Source organism: Rhea pennata, chromosome 15 (genome assembly GCF_028389875.1).
Source record: "Rhea pennata isolate bPtePen1 chromosome 15, bPtePen1.pri, whole genome shotgun sequence".
Taxonomy (NCBI): domain Eukaryota; kingdom Metazoa; phylum Chordata; class Aves; order Rheiformes; family Rheidae; genus Rhea; species Rhea pennata.
In genome coordinates this window covers 11,908,983-11,933,566 of record NC_084677.1, presented here as the reverse complement: position 1 = coordinate 11,933,566, position 24,584 = coordinate 11,908,983, and the positions used below count along the sequence as shown (strand labels likewise).

The 24,584-nt window shown below is 39.4% G+C and overlaps 2 protein-coding genes across 2 annotated transcripts in view; one reads left to right on the top strand and one right to left on the bottom strand.

The window, feature by feature from the left end:
* Positions 1 to 5,855, top strand: part of BAIAP2L1 (BAR/IMD domain containing adaptor protein 2 like 1) — a 43,280-nt gene extending 37,425 nt beyond the window's left edge. The window contains exons 13-14 of the mRNA XM_062588567.1: positions 4,783 to 4,823; positions 5,368 to 5,855. Coding sequence (XP_062444551.1) covers positions 4,783 to 4,823; positions 5,368 to 5,443 — 117 coding nt within the window. The 3' untranslated portion in view covers positions 5,444 to 5,855. The remainder of the gene's footprint in view (positions 1 to 4,782; positions 4,824 to 5,367) is intronic.
* A 1,468-nt stretch (positions 5,856 to 7,323) lies between these two features.
* BRI3 (brain protein I3) lies at positions 7,324 to 24,584 on the bottom strand. Its single transcript, XM_062588311.1, has 3 exons — positions 24,290 to 24,584; positions 22,727 to 22,841; positions 7,324 to 7,712 (listed from the first exon to the last, which is right to left on the bottom strand). The coding sequence occupies exons 1-3, from the start codon at positions 24,453 to 24,455 to the stop codon at positions 7,580 to 7,582; spliced, it is 414 nt and encodes a 137-aa protein (XP_062444295.1). The 5' UTR covers positions 24,456 to 24,584; the 3' UTR covers positions 7,324 to 7,579.

The window sequence follows — 24,584 nt, the reverse complement described above, 5'->3', positions numbered from 1 at the left end:
CAGGGGTTTTGAAGTAGCTTGAATTCTGTATTCAGGAATACTTTATGCAGCTCCATGAAAGTTGATACTGTTTTTGTGGCTGTAGTTGAGGGATGGATGTACTAATTAAAGTCTATAATAAGCAAAATTACAACTGAATATAAATACCAGTGATATATAAACCTGGTATTTCTGCCACTAAGTCAGCATGCAAACGGTAATGTAAGTTAGTAATTGATTCATTTGATTATATTAGTCTTGATCTTACTGCATAGCTAAATAAATACTTCGCTGATATGCACTTAATGGTGATAAATATACTTGAGACTTTCTTCCAAAATTGATCTTGATGATGATGATAAATGTGATGGAAAAAAAAATGTACTGTGATTTATATAGATATCTAGTTGTCATTGCCAGAATTGAAAGACACTGCCTGGATAAGATGCTAAGTTCCATTAGTAGGTACCATAGCAAGCTTCTGAGAAGGCATCCTATAAATTACATTTAGTTATTTATTGGTAAAACTGAAGTATTTTATACAGCAATATAAAGATCAAAGCAACATCTAAGTTATCCCTTTGGACGGATGTTTATGCTTTCCAAGTGATCTGTTGAATTATACGGTACAAATTGAAGTAGCCTGTGTAAATCTGTACCTCACAGAAGGGAAATTCTAAAGAGTTTTTTTTAAAAAAAGAAACTGGATGTTTGCTGCATCACACTCATTAATGGTAAAAAAGTCCATTTTAAGTTCAAAGGATGACACAACGCATATAGCAGTACTTGATCGTCTTTAAAATGGCAAGGCATCAGAAAATAATGATCTTTATCAAAGAACTCTCCTCTTTCTACTTTTTTTTTTTAATCTGCTATTAGGATGTCAAGTTCAAGCATTTTTTACTTAGAGGTGTTAGGCGTTTGTGGGGGGTTTAGTGTCTTTATGTTATATTGACAAACGTAGAGAATGAACTGTTTCTAAAATTAAGTAAAATAAAAACTTTCATTAATGATAATAATAAATAACATCCAGGATAACATAATAGAAAAGCATTGTCATCTCAGTATGACACCAGCAACCAATGTGCATAAATCATATTAATTGTCTGAAAATAGCATCTGAATTTTAAACTATTAAAGAATTTTAACAAATAGGAGTAAGGGAATGAAATGTATTAATTTTATTTCTTGAGTATTTATTTCTTTGAAGAGTCCATTTCTGTAATTACATCATGGATTTGCCTACTTTTTTTTTAAATGAAAGCATGTGATCTTGACTTGCAAATATTAAAAAAAAAAAAGGAAAATTGCTAGAGGATCAGCTATAAAAGCCTTTTAGAAATGTTCCATCATATTGAACTTGGCTTTGTAAAGCCATTGTACAGCTATGTCGGGAGAACAGCTATAGGTACAACAGAGAGAGATGCATTTCTACTAACCATTGCCAAAATGCCTCTATGAAGTTATAGAAACTGAAACAAAAGGTATCTTTTCTCAAGTAGTAAGGCAAAAAAAGGCCACTAATACTCATTACAGAAAATCTGTAATCCTCAAAATGAGGAACTGTGTGCTCTGCAGCTATGATTACGTTCATAATAAAGAGAATGAAAGTTGCTTGACAGGGAGGTGGGAAACTCTCATTAAGGAGATGTTTCCTCATTTAAACTAAAATAGTAATGTTTTGGGATGATTTTTATTTTTTCTAAGAATTTCTATTAAAAGTTTAGCTGATTTTTGTCAGAATGCTCTAATATTAGCATATTTGTTTCAATATAGCATATTTCAATCCACATCTCAGTAAGTGGCTTTATGTATCAGTGATGAGCCCTGTTGTATAGGAAGTATGTGATGTAGTGCTTCTAGGACAATGTGTTTCTGAGAATAAAGCTTTTTCACATCCATGAAATGAGTAGCAAGAATTAAGATCTAAATTTGTGTTGAGTCCCTTCCGAATCAAGTACCTCGGAACTTCGAAAGTTACTGTGAAGAAAGCCATCTATGTTTTGACATATTTGTGGTTTTCATTTTTGGATAAAGAAGCAATGAGCCCTAACACCATGTAATGTCAGATTTTTACACCGGTTCATTTATTCCGTGGCTAACAGTTGAGACCTACGAGATCAACATGTCCTTCAAATGTAATTATGTTAGTGATAGTTAGAAGATGTATTAGGCTGTGAAAGTTGCCAAGCAAGCAGTACAGTGAGTTCTGTGCCCTCCGACAAGTAAAAGGTGACTTACTTACTGTATAGCTTTAAAATTATTGAATCTGTTGAACTGTCTCAGTGTGCTGCTGCCTTTTATATGGCTAACTGTCCTCTGGCAGCTCTCAAGAGCAGTCGCCTTAAAAAAATTGAGATTTTTTTTGGTTTGGTTTGTTTTTTTCATTTTATAGCATTTTGTTTTTTATGAATAAATGTAAGGTTCATGGACTACCATTCCTGTTGAACTGAAAACCCAAGAGGAGTGGCAAATCATTTAGCTAATAGACTAGGACAGAATTCTGATTAGACTCATTTTGTCTCTTTGGAGGCCAGAGTGGACTTACAGTCTTTTAGGAGTAGAAGATGAATACATCTTTTTTTTTTTTTTTGTTTTTTTTTTTTTTTTTGTTTCTAAATTTGCACAGGGAAAACAAGTTCCAAAAATTGAGGAACTCTAGAGCATAAGCTAATTACTACTCTTGTTGAGGTACCCCGTAACTCATAGCAGCTATATTTTTACTGTGATCCCCTGATTCTTCTTTCCTGTTATACACAAAAAAGTGTAAAGGAGAGTCACTGTACTTGCACCAAAGGATTTACATCCATAATGGCTATTTACTTTTATTCTTTTAAAAAGCTTCCTGCAGTGCTTCCTTGACTTTCCTGCTTCTGTGCAAGTTACCACCCACATCCCACCATGAGGCTTTGGAAATAAGCTAAATATTACAGCAGGCTGGTTTGTAGACTGGTTCAGGATTTGTATGCATGTGAAAGATATGGTTACAGTGTTTTTATGTAGAAGCACAACATGATTCATTGAGATATCTTATTTTTGTTTCAGAATACATACAATAATATCTTGAGATTTCAAGCAGGAAAGATGAGGGATGGTTCTTGCAAGTTGCAGTTTTAAATATGATGATGGAATTTAATTTTTTCATGGTATGTTATGTAGAACAGTTCTGTACAGAAGTTTCACCTAAAAAAAAGACTTAACTAAGTTTTTAATGGTTGCTGTTAAGTAAAAAAGTAGTGTGTAATTCAGATAAAACTACAGGCCTAATGCTAGTTACAACTGATATGATTCCAATTACATTCATCGTTCATGTACACGTACAAGCTAAGCACATGCTTAAGAATGCTGCTGAATTAGGTCTGGAGTAAATACAGATTTCAAGACACCATGACACAGATCAAGAACATGGTATCTAGGAACTACTGGTACAATAGATGATGTACCTAAAAAGAAAATGCTTACAGACCTTTGTCTAGCAGTGAAATTTTCAATTTAAGTAAGTATTAGCAACAAATGGGCATACAGATTGAATGATTAGTACAAATGAAAATGCTATATAAAAGGCAAGTGCATATTCCTGCTTCTACATGCACAAATATGGTGTTCAGATTTTTCACTTTAGTGAGCATAGTTTTCCATCACCTTTGAGCTTTCTCTAACACCTATTAGAAGCAATGCAATTAGTCTGCGATTTAAAATATATGATTTTAAGCCTGATTATTACTACAAGTTGGAAGAGGGGGAAAAGAAATAGAAATTAGATGTTTGCCAAAACTTCTGCTTTGTGCAGTAGGCTTGCCAACTATAATATTTGCAATAGTTCTTCATTTTATCACATCTGAGACATTGCATCCTGAATAATGCTGTCGCAGTGCAACACTGCCATCTTTCAGATTACCTTAACTTCGCAGAAATAAAGTACATTTCATCACAAAAGTTCAGTGCAAATTTTAGTTATAAAAACAAGTGTTTTCAGATCATGTATTTAAATGTGAGTGTAATTATAATGAAATACTAGAAATAGCTATTTGAAACTATTGGTCCTTTTGTATCATTGCTCTCAGCTGTTTTCTTGCTTTTTTTGTTGTTACTGTTTCCCATCATTGCCACCCCTGAACACCATGGGAGATACCTGAACTTGTATTCTGTAAATCAGTAGTAGCTAAACGTGGTAGCTGGTATAAAAACTATATAATGCAGATGAGAATCTGCTCTCACTCAGGCTTTTAATTTTTAAGAGTTGTGATGCTGGATGCTGGCTTTTTAACCTCATGACTTTACAGTTGTATGACGATGTGTTAACTGTGTAAAATCTGTTCCAAGCCAAGCGTTCGAGTCCAGTTTGGGCATTTCTCTCTGACAACTAGTAGTTAGTTAAGATATTTGTACTGCAGATACTTCTGCCATTTTTTCCTTTGGTTGATGACTTTCATCCAGGGACATTTCATTTGCTATTTTAACCTATAAAAAGTTAACTATAAACCTATACAAAGGTTCTAGCCCAGTTAGAACTGAGGCAGGTGACTGATCTTAAACTTGAAGAAACAGCCAAGGCACCACTGTTTCAGGGGAGCCTTCATTCTCCACCCTGCTTGCAGACAGCTGCTGCACCTTTACATTTCTTATGTTCTGAGATAATTCTAACTACATCTCCACAGTTGAACTGACCTGCACAGTAATTACTCCAGATGGACAGATGTTTTATCTTGTTTTAACAACAGGGCCGCTCTTCTTTAGAGCAGAGTGAGAAGATCACCTGTAGCATGTTTCTGCAAATCTATATAAATATTCTTTCTTTTACAGAAACCTGATATGAATGGCATTATAAAACCACCCTTTCTAAGGTATTTTTAAAGCTTTTACAATACAGCTTTGTATTAGCTAATATCACTGTATTAATTCCGAGGGGAAAAGAGGATGTTTTTCCTGTATTTCTCTAGGACCTTTGCTAGGCACTGGTAAAATATTAAGGCTAAAATAGGTCATACTTTTCTCAGGAACGGCATTAAGTAAAATATGGCACTTTAGCCTGCTAATACACTTCTAGGGGGAAACAGTAATTTTCCAAGTGGTTTGACAGGGAGCAGAAGTCAAACTACATCTTTAAAGGTTAAAAATAAAAATTGCAGAAAGACTAAGTCATTTAAAGCATGTTCCAAGCTACCCCAACATTCCCAAATTTTGGATCTCTGTCACATATAAGCTAATTTTTTTTAAAAAAAAGAAAATCAAGTTAAACTGAGTTGCATAGAATACTGCAGTCTAAAACTGTAATTTAGTCTCCAAACTACTGTTGGATGAAGAAACTGCATGGTTTAAAAATTAGTCTTGCTTTTGATATGCAGTATTGCAATAAGCCTTCTAGTAACTTTGTGCATTTCTTTTCAGTGGAGAAAATCCTTTTGCCACCGTGAAACTCAGACCAACTGTAACAAACGACAGATCAGCGCCAATTATTCGATGAATACAATACTCATGACTGTACCTACTCCTTCTAAACATCACTTTCAGTAATGACAACTGCTATCTAAAGTTGTTCTAAAATCTTATTTAAATGTAATTACTGTACAGTAGAATCATACTGGAGTGAATTTCTGATTTTTAAAAACCTGTTCTTTCTAATGAGGTAACTGCTTTGGGCAAATGTTTGAGCATTTTGGCTTGATCTTTGCAGTATGCCTTTTTTGTAGTGTGACAATTGTGAAAATACTGGAGATAGTTTAGATACTCTTGTCTGCCAGCTTAATTAATAGCTCACAATCAATCAATCTTTGGCATTCATTGTTTGGAAACTGCAATGGTAAGTTCTAGAATATAAGTCTGCATATGATACTTAAAAAGCTAATTTTTTTTCAAATAAAACATAACTGCCTTAATATTCCAGACTAGAGAATTGCCTGTATAAAGTGATTATATTTCATTATTTTTAAGAAATACACCCTAGGTTATAAATAAATATTTATCCTCTACGAATAGGCATGTTTATAATGCTTTCCTTAATGTTCACAGATACAAGTTTTTAAATATTAACAGAAACCTATATTTAAAGTCAAATGTTGCCCTGTAAGCACATTCTTCAAGAACTTCTTTAAAACACTTTGTCAGACTTTAGTCTTATAAAAAAATGCCATAATAAAATAGTGCCAGATTTTTCTTCAAACACTGAAGTAAAAAACTGCCTTTTGGAGTTCTACATTACTGCAGCCCTTCACAAGAGGCAGAACAGGTGAAGGTTTCCAAGTTTTGGTTAAGGAGCCTAGCAATAGCATTAATGCTGGCGAGGTATAGTATCTTAGTTAGTTAACTGAAATACAGCTTTTTGAAGTGCATAGCTCTGGACCTGAGGTTGTTACCTCAGGGTGTGATCTCCTAGAACAGATGGAGTTAGTCAGAGATTTTTTTCTGCTGTAATAATCTTAGGAACCGACTCCTCACCCTGCATTAGTGTACAGTTCACATTTCCCACCTACTGTACAAAGTCTATCTTTTGAATATCCCTAACCATTAGTCCTTACTCAGTATCAGAACTGCTACCTTCTGCCTTATGTGTGTACATTCCCCCTTGCAGCACCTCCTGGATTTCTGTTATGCTGTGCTTCCACTATAAACAGTGAATTCAAGTCATGGTAAATGCATTTCAGTTACTTAGTGTCAAAAAACAGTATGAGAACATGTGATGGCTGCAGAGGTAGAGTGTACTCATTCCATCTCCTCCTCTCAGTCTGCCTTTCAAGATCAAGGCTGAGGCTACTTCATTTGCTATGTCATCTTGCACAAAGATCTATCATATTTCAAAACACTAACAGTTTAGGACTGCAAATTATATTCAGGACAGTTTCCTAAAACATACTAGTACCTACTCCTGAACTGTTGTTGAAGGCTGAATTAATTATTTTGACATGCAAAAAGTATCTTTATCTGCTAGAAGCTAGTATTTGGCAATGCTACAGCTCTCTTTAGGCAGTGCTCCCTGCTGCACCATCAGAAATTGCTCTTGGCTGTGGCACCACTACAGTGTTGAGATGCTTCTGCAGTAGCACCTGAATCTATTGCCCCTATAAGGGAACATTCCAGTAGTTAATACAGTTACAGCTAAATTATTCTGAAGAGGGAGAGGATATATTTAACCATGCCATTAAGATATGGGACAAAGACTTTTCTCAAAAAGATGTAGACTGAAGAGACAGGTAGATTAAGCACATAGAGCCCTTTAAAAAAAAAAAAACTGCCGTAAGCATTCTGACAAATACTCATCCTATTTTGTAGCTAAAATTACTAACTTCACTTTCAGACTGTGCGTTATCAGATATAAGCTAGCCACATACTTAATAATCTAGCCACAAGTTGAGGATTGCAAAAAGAAAAGCAGTTTTATTTAGTTTTCAAGAGGTGCCACTAAACATGGAAAACAAGTTGGGTTTTCATGTTTTGCAATGCACATGCTCATAAAAGATTAAGTTTAAATTACATGCAAGAGACTAAATTTCTTCACACTTTACAAAACAGGTCTGAAGCAAATAAAATGATTGTACATGACATTTACATTAGAAAGAGTACGCTAACAGTTGTAGCTTCCATAAGCACGTCCACATTCATCCCCTTAGCCAAAAGCTGCCCCACAATTAGGGCATCTTCGCTGTCTCAGTGCAAGACAGAACAGAATCCCAATTGGAAAGAATACAATGGCACACAAAACACCGAGACAGGTGAAGGTGTCCTCCAACACGCCAACCCTGCAAAAATGGAAAACAGACTGAGTCAAGAGCATCCACATTTGACCCAAAGTTACCCCATTGACCTTGTAGCTAAAATGACAGCTTCTTAGATTTTAGAAAGCAAGATGATATTCAAAAAGTTTTCCTTTTAAAAGGCTCGTATTTTCATGGCTTGCAGAAGGCTTTGAATTACACTGTTTAAAGAAAAATGCAAGTTTGCAGCTGTTCAGAGCAAGGACTGTAAATAAGAAATCTAAAGGTCTAGCTGAGACCAGCTCCTTTGTTCCAGACTTAACTATTTTCCTATCACTGCAGTCCTGGCCTGGTACTTAGAGTATAGCCACCACAAAGCTCAGCAGATGTATTTACCTATAACCACTGGGTAAATCAGGTACAATGAAAACAATGTACAGGTCTAGCACCATATATACAGTGGTAACTAGCTTAAGTCACATGCATTCTCGAATACAGAAAGGGCTAACATGAGAGCCTGTGCTACTGCAGCCGTCTGATAAACATGCTGTTGCGAGTTTTCCTTGAAGGATCTGCAACTCAGTGTTCTTCTCTTGTATTCTCGCATCCCTCTCCAAGTTACTACACAGAAATAGAATTAAATATTCAGGACAGAAGTTGTAAGCAAGTATCACACATTATGCCTTGATAGCACTTCTTGGGCTCCAGTTTTTTCTTGTAGTTAAGGATATACTTTTTCAGAACTAAACCTTACTCACTAAATATTTGTCTCAGTAAAGCGGAAACAGTTCTGCTTTTAAAATTATTTACTGAATCTTCTGGAATGACACAGTGCCGAAGATTCAACTGAACAATGGTATCCTGATTACTGCAAGTCAAACAACTCCGTTTCTCAGCTGTTTAGGTCTTTCACAATAGGCAGCAGTCACACTTGTGTCATATGCTCCATCTACCTTGTTTCTACAATATCCTAGTGTGAATCCTCGCAGTTCGTTCAACTTCAAGTCCCGCACAGGATAAATCTGGACAAGAGCTCTTTCAGAAAAAAGAATAAATAAAATTCTAGTTTCTGTGACTGTTCTGATCTGATGATGGGGTGCCTTTTCTCAGCTTTTCCCTAAGGGAAATATCTGAATGGGCAGAGAGTTGTGTAACATTGGTTAAGGGCTTCTGATGAAAGATCTAACTAAGCAAGTTAAAACGAGATAATTGTGTATCTGTAGTGTAAATCAGTGTTTCATCCACTAGGCTTGTCACTAATGAAAACTAACAATTTTCCACTTTGCTTCCACAAAGGTCCACCAGTAGCAGCGCAAGTAGCAGTTGGAGGGGAATTAAAAAAAACAGAAGAGTTTAGTTGTTTGTGCTCAGAAATTCTTAGGTTCCTCTAATCAGTTCTAGTGCAAATACTATTATTATACTGCATAGAAGAATGACCAGTATTTTACAGAGAGCACAAAGTTAAGTATTTCCAAATAATCAGCTGACAAAAGAGGATGTTTTCACAATATCTAGCTTTGGGGTTCTGTGAAAAGAATCAAGACTTGCTATTTAAGCCATGTGATTTTCGAACTGCCTATCTGGCAGTAAGTCAAGTGACAGAAGAAAAACATTTAAAGTAGAAGAAATACTATAGTTGCTTCATTTGCCATAGCAAAGGTTATGTAAGTAAGCAGTCTTAATAGAAATGATCTGCATTTTTTTTTAGCACAAAGGAACAAAAAGGCCTTTCTGCTATGAAAGCGCATTTGAGGAAAACAAACAATAGCAATGGTTCAGGTAGATTTAAGTGGTTTAAGCGGTGTATTTTGTCCCAGTTATCTAGTTTTTAATTACTAGCATAACTTAGGTTTGATATACCATGAGCCAACATGCACCTCCAATATAAAGAGGCACTCCAAAGTTTAGGTGAGAGTCCTTCTGTTGTAGATGCCATTCAGTGACTTCAAGCTTCCTATCTCAGTCTAAAGCAATTCAAATCTAATTATCAACTCAGTGGAAAGTAAGATCCTTGGGAAGCTTTCTGGATATACAGCAGACTTCTTTATATCTGTTTAGCACTGAAGCCATTTAGTAGTCCAGCTACTCCCTAAAAACATGACTTGAATTTCTTGTCCTATTGAATCAAGATTGCCAGAAACAGAATCCCAAACAGGGTATACAAGAGCTTCTCAAAAAAGCTTTTTTCCTTTCTTTGGCACAATTACAGAGGTCAGTCTAGTAATTGTATGAGAATGTTTTAGAACCATCTCATCCAAAGCACTATCACAGCTGATGGATGTCAGCAGCCTACTGACTGGAACATTCATTGCTTCCCAAGACCTCTTAGTTCAAAAGGGGAAATGCTTTTTCTGGTATACTTTTTCTGGCTTTTTATAGAAGTCCTAGAATTTAGAAAAAGAAAAGGATAAACCTCTGTTTGATAACAACTTGCTAAACCAAGAGCTACTTTAGTTAAACTAGCCTACTGCATTGAGCTTCAGTGTCTCCTGTTGCAGAGAGTACAGATAATCTTGCCACATTCAGGTACAGGAGAGTGACAGTAAAGCTGTTCATCTGATGAAATCCAACCCAATTACAAGCCACAGAAGTAATCAAGAACACTTGACCTAATTTCTGATTAAAGCTGATAAGAACATTGTTTAATTTTAGTAGAAGCCATAGACTCTTCTTGATCATGACACAAAGTATAGAACAGCTAGCATTTCACAGAATTGCTCAGGTTAGACAAGACAGGAGATCACCTAGTCCAACCCCTGACTGCAAACAGAGTAACACTGAATTCAGACCACATTGCTCAGGGCTTTGTTCAATCAAATCTTGTAAAGCTGCAAAGATGAGAATTCCAGAGCCTCTTTGGGCAACCTGTTCCAATGTTTAGTTATCCTCAGAGTGCAAAATATTATCTTTATATCCAGTTGGAAGCTTTCCTGTTTTAATTTATGACCACTATCTCATTTTCCTCCCCTGTACACCTCAGCAAGGAACTGAGCTTCACCTTCTCAGTTATGTGCTCCCAGGTTCTGAAAGGCTACTGTTAACACCCCCCAGACCTTCTCTTGCTGTGGAGTTTTCCCTCACACACACACACCTTGGGGGATTAGCAGGTAGCATACATTTGCTCTGAAAAGGATTACAAATTGTTGACTCCTATCTTGGAGACCTGCCACAGACTGTTCAGATTTGCCCTAAGACAGAACAGCTCTTTTAGATGAACATATGAAAGCATGGTGTAGAAAACAAGTGTTATTTGGCAGTTTTAAGGATTTCTGTTATAGCTCTTAGCCTCAAGAGTGTTCCCAATCTAGATAGGCTACTACTGTGCAGTCAACAAAAATGGCAACTGCTTCAGGCACAGACAACCAAACAGGCAGGATGCAAATTCCAAGTTTCAAGATGTATAAGGATTCTGCCTCTCCTATCCTATTCAGGTGATCCTGGGCCAACCTAAAAGCAAAAAATTCTGTAAAGAGTCCGCACTGCCAGCCAAAAGGTTTGTTTCAGTCTGTTACTTAAATTTACTACACACATCAGCAATATCTGGTTCCTGCAGCTGCCAGCACATTCTCTCCTGTGGTCACAGATCCCTCTTAAGAGGGCAGGAAACAATACAATTAACATGCAGGGGCCTAGGTGCACTAGTCATTTAGGGCTTGACCACTTTAGCAGAATAAGAGAGACTTAAGAATTCCAGCTGTAGATTTACAAAGTAATAGTACTTTCAGTATCAATACTTCACTGTGGAAGGTGCCAATTAGATAGGTTACATACAGGACTACACTAGCTATTCACACTCAGACTTCCTAACATATCAGATGCAGCACTACTGTTACACACTGTTAACAAATTTACTTCTGGTAGCTATAAAAATCCAAAAGCCAAACATGCATCACTGAAAATAACTCTAAGTGTTTCCTATTTCTACTTCCAGAACTGATGTCTCCCTTAGAGCTGTTTTAAAACCTGCTATTGATGTAGTTCAGCTCCAGCTCAGTCCCTACTGAATGGCCACCCCACATATCAAACATTGTTTCAGCGCAGCACGTCGTGTGACAAAGGACCGATACGACAGCAGAAAGTTTTCTGGATGGAGTTTTAATTTCAGAACTTGGCTTCTTTCTGAAATGCTGTATCTGAACATCCTCCAAAATGGAGGTAGCCAGAAAAGTCTGCATATTCAGACTTAAGAAATTTGAGCAGCTACACTAAATAGTCATAATTCAGAGCTGAGAACACTTAGATTCCCTGGTGCAGTCAAAGCCAACACAAACAGAGCTAGAATGACCTTGAAATACATGCTTCAACAGGCAAGGTGCCAGTGCCAAAGAGCTGTTGTTTTCCTACAGGGCAGTCACAGACAACCTATTATACAAGTGAACAGAATGAAGCAGGGTGCAGAATTCAGACTATTCTGCTACTGCAATTGCCTAAAATGTTACATCCTGATTAAACTTAAGAGCCACTCCCCTTCCTCTGAAACATCCCTGGAAGCTAAAGGCTTTTCAAAGTGTTCTTGATACTCTGTTTATGTAGCTTAAATGTTAAGTTTAAGCTTTCAACATCAATCCCGTCCCTTTGATAAACTTACTTTACTTCTGTTTACAGAGTTCCTCCAATAGCTGTTGAAGTAACATTTGGTATAAAGGTATTGTCAGACTACAGTTGATCCTAGCAGTAGGTTTATACTTCCATAGCCCTGAGTAAGACTGCATTAAGGAAACAAGAGGTAGAATAACACTCAAGTTACCACACGGATTCTTGTCTCAAAACAAGAGTGTCCTGAGCTCATTTTGTTGTACTCTGTGCTGCCTGTTGTGGCTACCTCTGCCAACTCGGCACAGTGTCACCCCTCTGCTCCCTGCCAGGCAAGTTAGGCACGCGCACTACCAGAGCTGCATCTTTCTATCAATGCAAAAGCACTTCAATCTCACATTGCTATTGCACACTATTCTTAAACACCAATATCCGTGTGTCCAGAGACATTTTAACTCAAAGCAATGACAGATCAGCTCTGCAAAAAAATGTTCAGCTATGATGACAAACTCTTCAGGATTTAAGATCCTTCCTTTTTTCCAGTGGCACGCTTTTGTGGAACTATTCTCACAAGTGTAAGTGCCACCTTTATTTCCAAGGCTCTAAAGCACTTCATGAAAGCCTTCTCAGCCATGGCAAGTTTCATGCATCTCTCTAGTCCCTTTTAGCTTCCATCCCCACAACTCTGTCACCAATCACAAATTCATCTGCTTAAAACACAACCTGGAAGTGTTGTGTTTAAAATGGCACATAAAAGTGCCCAAATCCATGAAATCATCCTTCTCCAAGACAGAATCTCCATACTCAGCACTGACAGAATCAACACATGTGGCAAAGGACAGTAATTCTGGTTTCCCACCCACAGATACTATAAATATTAGTAATAACAACATTCACTGAGTACTACTGTACAAAGTATTTCTCCAACTGAAGCAGAAGGGATGTGTCAAGAATCAAGCACAAGGTGACAATCGACCCTTTTTCTTTGCAAATCTTCAAGACGACTACCAGTGGAGACCATCGTGACAGGGAGGCTTGCCAACCAGTAAACAGGCTGACAATCATACCCAGAAAGTTGGTCCAGCTTACCTGCCAGGGTTCTGTATTTGATTCAAATAACTTTATAGATTCTTGCCACGATGAATTGTTGACTTACAGAATGTATGGACTTGAAGCACAGAATTACACTTTTACCTCTAGTATTTCTTCAGTAAGTTTTAACACTGACCATAAATACACTCATCATCAGCAAAAGCAAATTTCAGACTGCTTGGAAATAGAACTACTGCTTGTCCTCATGATGCAGTCTGCCAGGTCGCTCTTGCAGGTCAGATTCAGCCACCCTCACATCTGTCCAACAGATATCTCTGTGTTTCTTGTGGGACTGATGAACACACCAAGTAGCCCTTTCACTTCTGCTGGCTTGATGACAAGTATTTCCATTGGGTTTACTAGGGTTGGAAAGAAACACTTCATGTCTGCCTCGCCTGGCATGCAAAGCACTTCTACCCCTACAGTGAAAGTGCTGATGAACTACACTACAACTAAACACTATGCCAACAGACAAGGAGGAGCCAGGCCATTTCTGCTGTTAAGCAGAAATTCACCTTCAACTTGGCACATCTGCACATGTCCTGCATCACCTCAGCAAACAGCACTCAGGGAAGTTGCAGGCTCTAGAGTTGCTCAGCTTGCTTGATACTTTCTCTTTAGTCTACGTCTAGTGTTCTCCTGCAAAGTACTCTAGGCCAGGACCCACATCAGGCAATGACAGTGGTGCCTGCTTCCCTTCCACCACAGAATATCCCCCACTATACTGAAATACAACAATCACAGAGGTGATGGTACTGCAGGGAAAGGGAGATAGGGAAGGGGGTATTTAAAAAAAAAAAAAAAAAAGTTATGAACAGAACAGCAGTCAACATTGCCACTACTGCAAAAAAGGCAAGTATCATATAGAGATATATCTGGACTACAGCCTGCAACTTACGTAAACCTTTTATACATACCCTGGATTATTAATGCTTCCTCTGGACTACTGTACCCAGAGTCAGTCTCAGGAAAGATGTAGATCAATGGGAGAGAGCCAAAAAGAAAGAAAAATAGTATAGAAAAATGCATTCTGCAACAATTTGCCTTTTCTACTCAGCTTTCAAGTCCTAATCTAATTACTTACTAATTACTACACCATTAACCTGCCAGGAAACCTCAAAAGAAGCTCCTTAAAGAGGAGCATACTATCCAAAACATAAATGCTTTTATTAGACTGACTTTTAAAACAGAGTGGGAGAGCTTCCTAGTAACACTTGTTTCCAGATATTTTCCACTAGCTGTCCTACTTGAGCATATTACTGTAAGCGGGGGTTCTGCAGTATGCCTTAAAGCTAACAGGAAAGCTTTAATACAGTAACTTCTTTGCTTTGCAACCTCTTTGTCTAGGATATATCTGGACATTAAAACTATACAATACATTTTAATTTGCTCTCCAAAATAGACCAGAATTAAAGATTTGAGCAGTAAACAAGGCTCTCATGCCTTCAACATCATTCAATAGGGAAAAGATGTGCTACTAGAAGTGCCACCTTCTGGTAAGAATCTAATAGGACTGAAATGCAGAAATAGATAAAACTGTTTGGACATAGCCAGGCTGGTTACAGAGACAGTGATAGACAGGATGTTAGAATTAAAAGAAAAATGGCAAGCCTGATATAGAAGTTGAATTTGGTGACTTGTATTTGTGAAAATGCATGAAATGCTTAGCACTCTCAGGCCAAATGAAAATCAGTGGTAACAGCTCAGGAACACCAGATGAGGCAACTGCTTCCTCCTCCCCCTCTCCCCAAAGGTTATCCAGGTAACATACATGCACATAGAAATATCTAGATTTTGTCTTATCTACTAAGTAATTAAAGATTTAAGCTGTTTTCAGTACTAGGGATACATCTGAGGAAAACAGAGTCCCTTTCCCAGGCATTTCAATTACATCCAGAAGACCTTACTTCAGAAAAGGCATACTATCTAAGTATGCAGTGCACAGCATGTTAAGGTTCTCGTATTTCCTGTCTTGTTTTGCTATTACACTAATACCATCTTTTTCATTCACATACAGCGACCATTTCCTTCCTGTAGGCATAAAACTCTTGCTTTGTTAGCGTTTTTAAGTCTTCTCTTCATCTTTTGCTCACTTCATATTCGGTCCCTGCCCTTAAATCTACCTTTGTGACCCTCAGTAAGTCAGTGTGTTTAGTTAAGAGAATAAGCAGCCTAACTTTGATCTGGCCTTACGGAATAAACACTAATTAAACATTAAAGAGGGATCAATCGGGGTACTTCTGGTCAGCCTTGAGTAGCTGCAAACCAAGCACAGATGACTGCTGCCTAACCCATTACAATCAACCCTCTTAATCTTGCAAAGGGCAAGTCTACTAGTAAGCAGGTGTCCCTGGCACTTTTAAACAGAATTTACTTTAAAGTCCCTTCCCCCCTAAGCAGAGTCATTTGGAAAGTATTCCTTATGCCAAGCTCAGCATTTCACCAGTTCAAAAAAAATCACTGTCCATATTCAGCACCAAAACCAGGGAGAAGGACCATCGAGGGACAAAGCCAGCCACAGGACACAGTCCAGGGTCAGTGTGCGGAGGAGAACTGGAGGCAGCAAACCAACTAGCAGGCCAAGGCAGTTACATGTGACACTCATTTGGGAAGCGTAACTGAACCATAACTATGTGACCTCCCTGATAACATACCTATTATTTCAGGGTCAGTTCCCATAACAGATCTATAGCAGTGGGCTTACCGCAGCATTAACTACACAAGCACTTTTGGACTTCTGTTGATTTATGTCACCACCTAATTTTAGATGAAGCACTTACCCAATCACTCCTCATTTAGCCAATTACTACACTTAGAAGGAGAAAAATCCCTACCTCTTTATAAATGAGAATATATGTTAGCTTTTGCATCCTACCTGAGCTGTGGAGTAATTAAGAGACTCCATATTCAAACTGTAGATTCATTAATGTAACCAAACATAAATTTTGTTCTACAGTATAAGTCACGTAAAAGCTGATTATAATTGCACCACTCCCAATCTAAAAATAAAGAGGAAAGGTTTATTTATACTGCAAGCAGTGCCTTGGATTTAAGCTATACTGCAGCTGCCAACTCTGTAAAGTAAGGTCAATTATTGTAATTTGATTTTTAAATGCTTGTCAATGGCATTCCAGACAAACCTTTTCTTGAACGTAAGTCTTAAAAAATTAACATCTTAAGTCAAATGCTCAGGATCACAGGGCCGGTAGCGAGGTTTTAAAAGACAACATCAGAACGATTTAACATGAGCATTTTTTAGATTTAACACTATCTCACAGTATTTGTGTTGCTAATCAGTATTTTCCACCCCTTACAAATAAAGTCCAAGGACTCATTCCAGGTAATTAGAGATGGTATTTTGGTTGTAGGACAAGCTCTGCACAACCTGAAAAGAAAACTATACTCCACTTAAAAAGTGTCTCCAGCTATATTCTACAAAGCTACTCCCTCACTGATCAAGCAAGACTAGCAGAGTTTCTCACGACAGTATCCCATCTTGCCTGCCACTGACGTTAGCAGAGTTTTTAACTTCAGATTTAAACAAAGCAGTGACATGCAAGGCCTTTGGAAACTGCATACTAAATCTATAGATTTGAACATGAAAGCAAACATAATAGCCTCTGTTAGGTTGGTCCTAGCTAATGCAACAGCAGCAGCTAGGTTAAGCATACTTACATCTTTAGCTGTAAGTAAAATAGGAAGAGAACTGATCACTGCAACTATGTAAGCAAGGGAATGCTTACAGTTTTAATTTCCAGGTACCAGCTCCCCTAGCCTCAGCTTGAAAGCATGATGAATGGTTGTTGATCCATATTTACAGAAAGGGGCCTGCATCTATACATAGCCATTGGCCTACTCTCCTCAGGGTAGGCTGCGCGTACATGTACAACGCTATTATCCTCAAAAAGTCACTTTCAAGCAACAGGTACCACAGTATTTGCAGTCTAACCTGAGTTTCCTTAACCTTTAGGCCATTTCATTTATTATTTCATATAGAGGACAAGCTGCAGAGCCAGAGAAATTCTGGCAATGGGAACAGCCTATATCCAACTGCCACATTCATCAGAGAAGGCTGGTACTTCAAGAAAAATAAAGCAGCACCACTGCTTTAATTCCAGTTCTGAGATAAGCTCTATAGCTTCACACAATCACCTAGCCTCACAAATGAGGCCGAGTAAGCTAATTAGAGTAATTTGTGCACCATGGATATTTAGCCACGTGCTGACTAGAGACCTGGTGTTCCCCCTCACCACAAGTGTGTGTACATAATCAGGTCAGGATTACCTCTGGTCACTGTTGTCACCCAACAGACCTTTCTTCTTCCTCAGAAAATGTGGTGACCCTGCTTGAGCAGGGAGGTTGGATTTGATGATCTCCAGAGGTCCCTTCCAACCTTACCCATTCTGTGATTCTGTGACTGGTTTTCTCCTCTCTCCCAAAACTCCTTATTGCTAGAAAGAAATCCTAACTATCAGAGTACAGACACCAAGATAAATGGTATACTCATAAAAGAATGCTATCAGCTCAGGCCCACTTACAGACTGGGAGTTTGGGGCTACATTTGATTTTTTTTTTTTTTTTTTAGGGACTGATTAGGGAATACATTTCTGCTATATCTTGTTTAACTTGTTAATGAAGTCTTATTAGAAAAAAAAAAAAAAAAAAAAGATGGTTACATTATTGCCCTTAAATCAGTTCAGAGCAGTAAGACTAAAATTCTTGCAGAAACTGCACGAGCTATGCTCTTCTCACTTGAGATCCTATTTAAAGGCTTACTACCTCCCCTCTTTTGGGCTTAGGTAATAGATCTTCTTCTAATCAGCTGTGTGCCTCTGATGTAAGGCTGGCAGGGAAAAAAAAAAAAAAAGTTGCAAGTATCCTAGCCAGTAATTCCAAATGGCAGACTCATGGCATCTGCTCAAGTCTGCTGTATCAAGTCTTTCTTCCTTGCAATCACATGCGTAAGTCATTACTGAATTTCATGCCCTAACTGCTCCAGCCACCAAATTACAGCAGAACAGGGATGAATGCCCCAATCTGTCTGCACAGCATACGTTTACAAAAGCTATGTACTATAAGGAAGTTATTTTGACTCCCATCACAGGCTGATCTTGTTTTCCTGACTAAGACCAGTGCCAGGAACTGCTACACTATTATTGCTATTCTTCTTCATAGCAGTCTTGAAATAGTATTTCAAAGGTAGCTTTAGTCATAAGATTCAAAAGGATCTCTGTAGTATATCAGCCTGCTATTAGAAACAGAAAATCCACAGGTTTTCCTCAGGATATTACATGTATTCTCTAAATAGCTAAATCTTTTTTTGACTCCTTGTATTTTTAACCAATATATACTATGAAAATTAAGAGTATTTACCAAAATTTTAACTGTATTTGTTGCGAATAACTGCAGAAAACCTACATCCTAAAGAGTTTCTATCAATTTCCACACACAGTGTTGATGTCTAAAGTAACTGAAGTGAAACCAAAAAAAATTCAAATTTTGAAGGAGTTCATCTAGTTGCAATTTTCCCAGAGACCATTCTCTCAGAAGAGATGCACTTAATCAAAGAAAAAATAATTTAAATCAAAACCTGAGATCCTACTACTTTGTCAAGTCAAAAAACACAACAAAAAGATGCTTAGAGCAGGAAGGCTATACGACATTTGGGAATAAATACAGTTTTAATGCCACTCATCCTCCAGTCCTGGAAGGGAGTTCAGTATTACTGTAATTTGAGATCCACTCCAACAATTCTCAAGAGAAAACCATCATAGTGCAGTGGTTTATGTCCTTCTTCTCACCCTTTCTGCTGAACAACCGAATACTTGCTAAACAGGGGAATTAAAACTGAACAGGGCCCATTACAGGCTCTGCCTCAGATTTTGAAAGAACTAGTTTTTGCAAACTTCAAGAGAATGCTTTCATAATTTTTCAAGGGATCTTTCTTCTTTTAAGTAATGGGAGAACAAACACTCCTTCAAAGTTTGTTCTACTCAAACAAAGCAAGACGGAGAAAAAGAAAATGAAAGTGACCCCAGGAGCAGCAGCCACACTGCATTCTCCAAGCTAAAAAGATAGTTACATGGCTGGATCTCTAAAGCTAGCGTCTGTAATGACTCAAGTTGTTCTTGTAAACAGAGAACAGTTTAAAAGCATAACTGGCCAATCATCAGATGTCAACTGCAAGCAATAAAATTAACTGACAGCATTCTGCATCTCAGTTTGATTCTCTATACACCAGGATTGGGTTTGGAGAAAAGTTCACACTAAGTCTGAGGAGAACAAGACTGCAATTACCACAGACATTATAACAATACAAAGAAAGAAAAACATGTAGCAAGTACTAGAGTCTGTAATTGGGAAGCAGTGCTGACCAGTGACGAGTGAAGATGATCTAACTAATGAATAATTTAAGCAAGAGGTAAGGCACGCAAGACAGGAGAGTCATCCCTCAGGCACAGCAATGCTTTAGAGATGAAGAAGAAAGTTTATATATAGTGACCAGGTGCATGCAATGCTGATACTACCCTACTTATAAGGAGGCTACTTTTAAAGATGTATTACAAGCTTTTTACAACTTTGTACCATAATTTTTGCCTAAAGATCCACTTTGCTGTAGCTAGCCTATCAACCCCCAAGATCATTCATGACTGTGCAGTACAAGACTCCTACCCATAGGAGACAAGTAGCACATGTTTCTCCTTCTCAAACATCATATATTTTAAGTTGGAGTGGTTTTGATTTGAATTAGCAACACTTACACATGCCACTGTGCAGGAGACTGGTTTGTGTTTCTCATGACGGAAGTCCTCACGATGGGCATTAGCCCTCTCTATCAGTGATGTTATTCCACAGCCACAAACAAGACTTTCTCCCCCTCACGGCGTAAAGCAAATCGACTTCTCTAATAATCATGCACAGCATCAAATCAGAAGAGTAACAGAAACACTGTTTTATTTAATAATCAGATTTTTAGGTACTACTAATAGTTTTGTATGTTATTGATGCCTTTACATTTTTCTGTTCAGTGTTTTATCAAGTACATAGTTGCATGTTGCATTCTCTGTAACAGGTTTCCAGGCCAAGAAAGTAAACTAGAACTATGCTTAAGTTCTTGAGAAGTCAAAGATTATGAGCTCTTTTTCGAAAGAGAAGCAGTCAATGTAACCCTTCAGAAAAATGAATGCTGACCCTTAGGAAGAGTTACACTGCCAGTACTATGCTTCCCATCCAACCGCACTGTCCTTTCTAATAATTCCTTAAAGTAGCAGACTATCAAGTCCTCAGCAAGTCAAAAGACAAGCAATCTGAGATTCTTCCCTCCCATCACTGAGACGAAGAGTCACACCTGGACTCTTCCTCTAAAAAGAGTCAGCAGAACTTGCGATACAATCTGGCATTGCGAAGAAGGCTGAGATACACCACTACCAGATACAGTTACTGGCCCTTGGGATTCCCGTTCAAGCCTATTTCAGAAGTGCTTAGAAGAGTCCTACAGTTTAAGCAGTGGAGCACTATGGCTCAGAGTACCAACAGATCACAGTAATCCTTGCAGCTTAACTTTCTTTCATAGCCAAAAACAAAAACCTGAGGATCTAAAAGTGAACCAGGTTTTGTAAAGGGTGTTTTGTTTTAGCAGAGTGGAAGGAGGAGTCCAAGGATTCTACTTCAGATCAACACTAACCTGACAGGAGGCAATGTACACAGCACCGGGCACCTGCAGGAATGCAAGGCTAATATGGGACTTACTATTGGATAGAACTATTTAAGCCAGGTCACTTTTAAACACCTTACTGAAGGTTCAGATTTGTTCCATTTTCCCAGAGAGGGCTGAAAGGATACTAGAGTTTAATATTATACTTGTAAAAAAATTGTTTCAAAAAGAATCTCCTAGAGCATCCCAGGGTAACTGCAAGAAATAAATCCTAAAAATGTCAGCAGGAGTCCACCAACCTTAAGCTACTGCAAAAGACCATTTCTATATTAAATTTACTTCCAGATTTATGCTTTAAGGCCAGAAGGCCCCTATAAACATACAGCTTGATTTTCATCAAGTAATGTAGAGTACTTCCTGCTTTCTGTTTGAGTCAAAGCACAAGCATTTTAACAAAATCACTCAAGGGGCAGGATCTACCATATCCTCTGAACAGCTCAGTGGCTATGTTCCCCGTTGTTTAAAACATACACCTCCTTATAGATCAATAGCTCTAACTACTACCATTTTTCAGCTTTAACTAGTGGAATTTCAACAGGCACCTGCTTTTTTATAGCATAAGAACTTATTATTTGAATCCATTTTGGAGGGCAGGTACTGACTCTTGAACATACATCAGTTTTAGCTATGTCTCAGATGCCTTCTGGCTTTGCATCTGACACTATGACAAGCTCCATCACACTGAAACCCAGTATCACTTAAACTATTCTGGCAAGCCCGTTTCACATGCACGTTTTCAAACAGATAAGCAAGAGCTCAGGTCTGCAGAATATTAAGTGCCTCCTTGCAAGATGCTGCAAGGGTAAATCCCATACATCTTAACAGAAAGGGAACAATACTGCATTTGTGTGTCAAAGCTGGACAGACACACAAGTGTCTGAAGTGCACAAGCAGCAATCTGACTGCCCTGACCCATTTGTTAATATCCTGGATGACAGGAATTGAGAAGTGCAAAGGGACTACAGCAGACTTACAGCATTAATGCAGAACAGAGTGAGTGCCTCCTTCCCTTTTTTATAGCTGTTGATCTCTGAGGGGGAACTTGTTCTTTTGTTGCAACTCCAACTAAGAAGCTGACTACTCTTTTTCCGGTTCCCTCCCTACCTCAGATTAACACTTTGAATTAAATCTATTAATTCCCATGTCTTCTGCAGTAAGACTTTTAAAGTCTTATAGTACTGATGTTTTTAATCAACACCAACAACCATCTCACCCAGTTTTGCTCAGCGTAGATAATGTTAGGATGGGAACAGGACATCTTGCATAGGACTGCCAGATAACCAGAAGTGACTACCACCAAATATCACAGAAAGTTTCATAAGGAAGTCATGCTACTCACTACACCTGGTCATAAATGCATCAGAAAGGACTCCTGTCTTCCCCTCCCTCAAGGGCTGACCATTTACATTTGTGACAGAAATGTCTTTTCATTGGAAAATACCACTTACGTATCTTCCTCCGTCATAAAGTACAGATTCATGTTTACATGAAGTCTACTACATTAATTGTAGCGGTGGTGAGAGAACCCATTAGGACAAGACCATGCTGAATAAATGAAAGCACTCTACTACTTTATTTTAGTACTTTTTCAATTAATTCCATTGTACTATACACACACCAACTATTGGGAGAGGGAAATCAACTAACTGTTTGCATACCACTCAAAAAAAAAAAAAAAAGACAGATTTGAGTTTGTTTCTCAACTAGAGAACAATTTTACCTGCATGCAGGACAGCCTCCAACTACAACTACAGAAGTGGTGGTAGCAGGCTGTTGAATAATGGTGTACGTGCTTGAATAGTTTGGCTGTGCTGACGGTGGAGGAACAGCATATCCTAAAATGAGAAGAAACAACTGAATCACCGTGTGTGAAACAAACAACAATAATCTGGTTAACTGTATGGAAACAACTGTTTAACAGAGGGAAAAAATAAATAGAAATGTAGTCTTGATGAAGCATTTTACAAATCTGTATCAAAGTAGAGTTGAAACATACTATTCAGCACACCTAACTGCAAAGCCTCTTCATCAACCTAAGCACCTAGTAAATTTTAACCAGCTAAAAAGCACACTGAGCTAATAATTAACTCAGAGTTTGTATCAATGCTGTTAGAATACTGGGGGAAAACAGTTTAAACAAACAAGGATTATGAGTTTCACTTCCAGAGGTTATGTTTCAGATATGTGCCACTCCAGCATACAAACTAGTGAAATGGAACAAACCTTCCTCTGATTTCCAGCTTAACTTCCACACATTAAAGTTTGTAACTAGAGAATCAGGCAGGGGTACTAGGATGCAAGCAGTAAGGAAGCAAGTTGCACAGCATGAAGTCCTTCAAAAAACCCACGAGGCTGAACTAGTGAATGTGTCATTTTAACAACTGTATTTAGAATACTGAGAAAGCTTTTGGCTACTGCATTAACATAAAAAACAGAATAAATGCTTCTTAAAGGGATGGTTAGAGACATGCAGCATAACCACACAGTCAAGGTACACTTTGCCCAGGTATAATCCAGCTCGAGTTTCTCTCTCGCACACAGTTTTCAGATTTTCTTGATTCAAGTTACGTACTGAAAAATGTAATACTCCACAATTTGGAATGAAAAGTCACCAGCAATTTATATTATAGGAGAACATGCTCCAAGTTACTAACAAGGAATTATCCGTGGCCTCGAGACTCAAGGCAACGCTTGAGCAGCGGGGCCCAAACACGGGCTGTACCGAGGGCGCTTGGTCCCTCTGGATCCGCCGCGCTTGGTCCCTCCTCGCCGCGGAGGCTCCTGCCCGCCCTCGGCGGCGGCTCGCCCCAGCAGCGGTACCGTGCCTACTCACCTGCGCAAGCCTCTCCGGGACTACTGAAGTGCACCAGAAAAGCAAACAAGAGCCAGAGAGGGCACAAGGAAGCGCGTGAAGAGGGAAGGGCAAGTTTTTAATAATATTTTTGTTAAAAAAAGGAGCCAAAGTGCTAACGCCGCTGCCCCCCCCCCCCCCCCCGCCGGCGCTCCGAGGGGGAAGGCGGCTCTGAGGCGGCCGCGGCGGGAGAGGCCGGCGCCGCCGGCGGGCACCTGCCCGCGCCTCGGCCCGGGAGCCCCGGCCGCGGCGCCCCCGCGGAGGGAGGCAGCTGCCGGGGGCGGCGGGGGGAAGGAGCCCGCGCCCCCCCCCCCCCCCCCGGGCGGAGCCGCCCGGCGGCCCAGGCCGCGCTCCGGCCCCGCCGCGGGCGCCGGGCGCCTCTCGCCGCCCCGGAGCCGGCTCCACCGCCCCCTCCCCCGCCGCCGGACCCACCTGCGGCCGCCGCGGCGCCCGGGTAGGGGTAGGGCGGCGGCGGCTGGAAGCCGGGCTGCGGGGCGGGGATGGCGCCGTAGTTGCTCTGCCCGTACTCGTAGCCGGCGCCCTGCGCGGCGGGGCTGTACGCGGGGGGCCTCTCCTGCAGCAGCGGCTTGTTGTCCATGCCGGGGGCCGGCGGCGCCGCCCGCCCGCCCTCCTGCCGGAGCGGCGAGCGCCGGGAGGGCCGAGAGGAAGCGGCGCCCTCGCCTCAGCGCCCAACTCGGCGGGCGCCGCCCCTCAGCGCCGCTGCGCC

Bases quoted from the DNA above. Each gene is read 5' to 3' on its own strand.
- BRI3 (XM_062588311.1), bottom strand. From the start codon at position 24,455: ATGGACAACAAGCCGCTGCTGCAGGAGAGGCCCCCCGCGTACAGCCCC. The intron at 22,842-24,289 runs GTGGGTCCGGCG...TTCTCATTTTAG, and splicing joins GGGCGCCGCGGCGGCCGCAG to GATATGCTGTTCCTCCACCG. The intron at 7,713-22,726 runs GTAAAATTGTTC...CCATTTTTGCAG, and splicing joins GGAGGCTGTCCTGCATGCAG to GGTTGGCGTGTTGGAGGACA.